Below are 3,906 nucleotides of genomic sequence, written 5' to 3'. Positions count from 1 at the left end.
GTATAGGAAGCATAGAGGGTCCCAAACAAGATGAACCTAAACAGACCTACTCCAAGACATATCATAATTAAAATGGCAAAATTTGAAGATAAAGAGAAGATTCTAAAGGCAGCAAGAGAAAAACAATGAGTCAGTTACGAGGGTATCTCCTTTAGGCTATCAGTTGATTTCTTTACGGAAACTTTGCAGGCCGGAAGGGAGTGGCAAGATATATTCAAAGTTCTGAAAGGGAAAAACCTGCAACCTAGAATACTCTACCCAGCAAGATTATCATTTAGAATAGAAGGAGAGATAAAGAATGTCTCAGACAAGTAAAAACTATAAGAATACAGCAATGCTAGACCTACCCTAAAAGAAATATTGAAAGGTCTTCTCTAAATAGAAAAGAAGCAAGAATCTATAGGAAAGGGAAAGTTACAATAGGAAAGGCAAATATATAAAAGGATTGAAGATCACTTAAATAAGTCAGTACACAGATTAAAAAATAATCAAAAAAATTCTGTGAAAGTGATTATAACTACAATAAACAGCAAAAGGATAAACATGAAGAAGTAAAATAAGACATCAAAATCACAAAACATGGCCCAGCGTGTGAGTGGGGTGGCCCTCACCCGTAGGCACCCGGAGGAGGCCAGAGGACAGAGTCCTTGGGAGCGGCACTGAGGCCAGAACGGCTGCGGATCTCTGGCCTGGGTCAGTGATGAGCCCTGGGGACCCGGCCGGGTCCGGCCTGGTGCTCCCATCAGCATCCAACGTGCACCTCCCTGGGAATGACAACCAACCAGGTCCCTGTCTCTGGTTTTGGGATGTACCCGGCAGGTTTTCTATCAGATGATCCATTGTAATAATCCTGGAGTTAAGAAGTCCCTATTCCTTTGCTTGGAACCAGAAGACTTTTTCCCTTGCATATAGAGTAGGAGTAATGTTGGTTAGAAACTGGCTGGTGTTTAAAACTGAAGATTGTCATGACTGTTTAACTGAAGCTCCATGCTGAAGTAAGATTAATTGTCTTGGAAATACTAAATTGGGGTAACCTAAATCTGTTTCTGGAGCCATGAAAATTTTGTTGGTTTTTGACTTTGACAATATAATCATAGATGATAATAGTGACACCTGGATTGTACAGTGTGCTCCAGAGAAAGAGCTTCCTATTGAACTACAAGATTCTTATGAAAAAGGATTGTGGACAGAATTTATGGGCAGAGTCTTCAAGTATTTGGGAGATGAAGGTGTAAGAGAAGATGAAATGAAAAGAGCAATGATATCAATGCCTTTCACTCCAGGGGTGGTGGAACTTTTAAACTTTATAAGAAAGTACAAGGATAAATTTGACTGGATCATTATTTCAGATTCAAATTCAGGCTTCATAGATTGGGTTTTAGAAGCTACCAATTTTCATGACGTGTTTGATAAAGTCTTTACAAATCCAGCAGCTTTTTATAGCAATGGTCATCTCACTGTGGAAAATTATCATGCTCATTCTTGCACTAGGTGCCCCAAAAGTCGTTGCAAAAATGTAGTTTTGGTAGAATTTGTAGGTAAACAGTTACAATGAGGAGTGAATTATACACGAATTGTTTATATAGGTGATGGCAGAAATGATGTCTGCCCAGTAACCTTCTTAAAGAAGAATGATGTTGCCCAGCCACAGAAAGGATATACTTTACAGAAAACTCTTTCTAGGATGTCTCAAAATCTTGAGCCTATGGAGTCTTCTGTTGTATCTTGGTCTTCAGGTGTTGAAATAATTTCTCATTTACAATTTCTAATAAAGGAGTAATGTACCAGCAATTAAAAAAAAATCACAAAATGTGGGGAAGAGGACTAAGAAATTGTAGATCTTTTAGAACGTGTTTGAGCTTATATGACTACCAGTCTAAAGGAAGTAGATATAGTTATGGGTTAACATACTTGAAAATCAGGGTAACCACAAATCAAAAACATACAACAGATCCATAAAACCAGAAAGAAAGGAACTCAAGCATAATACAAAAGAAAACCATCAAACCACAAAAGGAAAAAGAAAAAGAAGAAAGGAGCAAAGAAGAAATACAAAATCAACTGGAAAACAGATTTCAAAAGGCAATAAGGGGCTTCCCTGGTGGCACAGTGGTTGGGAATCCGCCTGCTGATGCAGGGGACATGGGTTTGTGCCCCGGTCCGGGAGGATCCCACATGCCGCAGAGCAGCTGGGTCCGTGAGCCATGGCCGCTGAGCCTGCACGTCTGTAGCCTGTGCTCCACAACGGGAGAGGCCACAGTAGTGAGAGACCCGCGTACCGCAAAAAAAAAAAAAAAAAAAAGGAAATAAGTACATACTTGTAGATAATTACTTTAATGTCAGTGGACTAAATGCTGTGATCAAAAGAGTGGGAGATTGGATAATAAAACAAGAACCTACAATATGCTGCCTAAAGGAGACCCGCTTTAGGGTGAAAGACACTTATAGATTGAAAGTGAGGGGATGAAAAAAGATATTTCATGCAAATGGAAATGACAAGAAAGTGGGGGTAGCAATACTCATACTAGACAAAATAGACTTCAAAACAAAAGCCATAAAGAAAGATAAAGAAAGACACTGTATAATGATAAAAGGATCAATACAAGAAGAAGATATCGGGCTTCCCTGGTGGCGCAGTGGTTGAGAGCCTGCCCGCCGATGCAGGGGACGTGGGTTTGTGACCCGGTCTGGGAAGATCCCACATGCCGTGGAGCAGCTGGGCCTGTGAGCCATGGCCGCTGAGCCTGCGTGTCTGGAGCCTGTGCTCTGCAATGGGAGAGGCCACAACAGTGAGAGGCCCATGTACCGCAAAAAAAAAAAAGAAGAAGATATCAACTTGTTAATATATGTACCCAATATAGGATCACCTAAATACATAAAGCAAATACTAACAGGCATAAAGGGAGAAATTGATGGGAATACAATAATAGTAGAAGAGTTTAACACCCCAGTGACATCAATGGACAGATCTTTCAGGCAGAAAATCAGTAAGGCAACAGAGATCCTAAATGACACAATACAACAGTTAGACAATTGATATCTACAGGACACTACATCCAAAAAAAAAACCCCAAACCCAGAATACACGTTTTTTTTCAAGTGCACATGGAATATTCTCTAGGATAGACCACATACAAGGATACAAAACAAGCCTCAAAAAATCTAAGAGGATAGAAATCATTTCAAGCATCTTTTCTGACCACACGGCATGAAACTAGAAATCAACCACAGAAAGAGAAATGAGAAGAAATGATTTCATGAAGACTAAACAACATGCTATCAAAAACCAGTGGGTCAGTGATGAAATCAAAGAGGAAATTAAAAAATCCTCAAGACATAACGACAATGAAAGTACAACCATACAAAATCTATGGGATGCAGCAAAAGCAGTTCTAAGAGGGAAGTTCATAGCAATGCAGGCCTTCCTCAAAAAACAGGAAAAATCCCAAATAAACAGCCTAACTTACCACCAAAACAATAGGTATTAGCACAAAAATAGACATATGGATCAATAGAATAGAATAGAGAGCCCAGAAGTAAATCCACACACCTACTGTCAGTTAATCTTTAACAAATGAGGCAAGAATTTATAATGAAGAAAAGATGGTCTCTTCAGCAAGTGTTGTTGGGAAGGCTGGACAGCCACATGTAAATCAATGAAATTAGAACACACCCTCACACCACACACAAAAATAAACTCAAAATGGCTTAAAGACTTAAATATAAGACCTGACACCGTAAAATTCCTAGAAGAGAACATAGGCACGACATTCTCTGACATAAATTGTAGCAATATTTCTTAGATTAATCTCCCAAGGCAAAAGAAATGAAAGCAGAAATAAACAAATGGGACCTAATCAAACCTAGAAGTTTTTGCACAGCAAAGGAAACTGTAAACAAGATGAA

At 39.2% G+C, this 3,906-nt stretch overlaps 1 protein-coding gene across 1 annotated transcript; it reads left to right on the top strand.

The window, feature by feature from the left end:
* Positions 1-1,054: 1,054 nt before the first annotated feature.
* LOC114899990 (pyridoxal phosphate phosphatase PHOSPHO2-like) lies at positions 1,055-1,780 on the top strand. The gene is given in 1 exon segment (XM_029231203.1): positions 1,055-1,780. A coding segment is annotated over 1 exon segment (726 nt).
* Positions 1,781-3,906: the final 2,126 nt, after the last annotated feature.

This window comes from Monodon monoceros, unplaced genomic scaffold (genome assembly GCF_005190385.1).
Source record: "Monodon monoceros isolate NGI ecotype Baffin Bay Population unplaced genomic scaffold, NGI_Narwhal_1 Super_Scaffold_18, whole genome shotgun sequence".
NCBI classification, from domain to species: domain Eukaryota; kingdom Metazoa; phylum Chordata; class Mammalia; order Artiodactyla; family Monodontidae; genus Monodon; species Monodon monoceros.
Note: the sequence above shows the minus strand (reverse complement) of the source record. Positions and strands in the feature narration are given on the sequence as shown.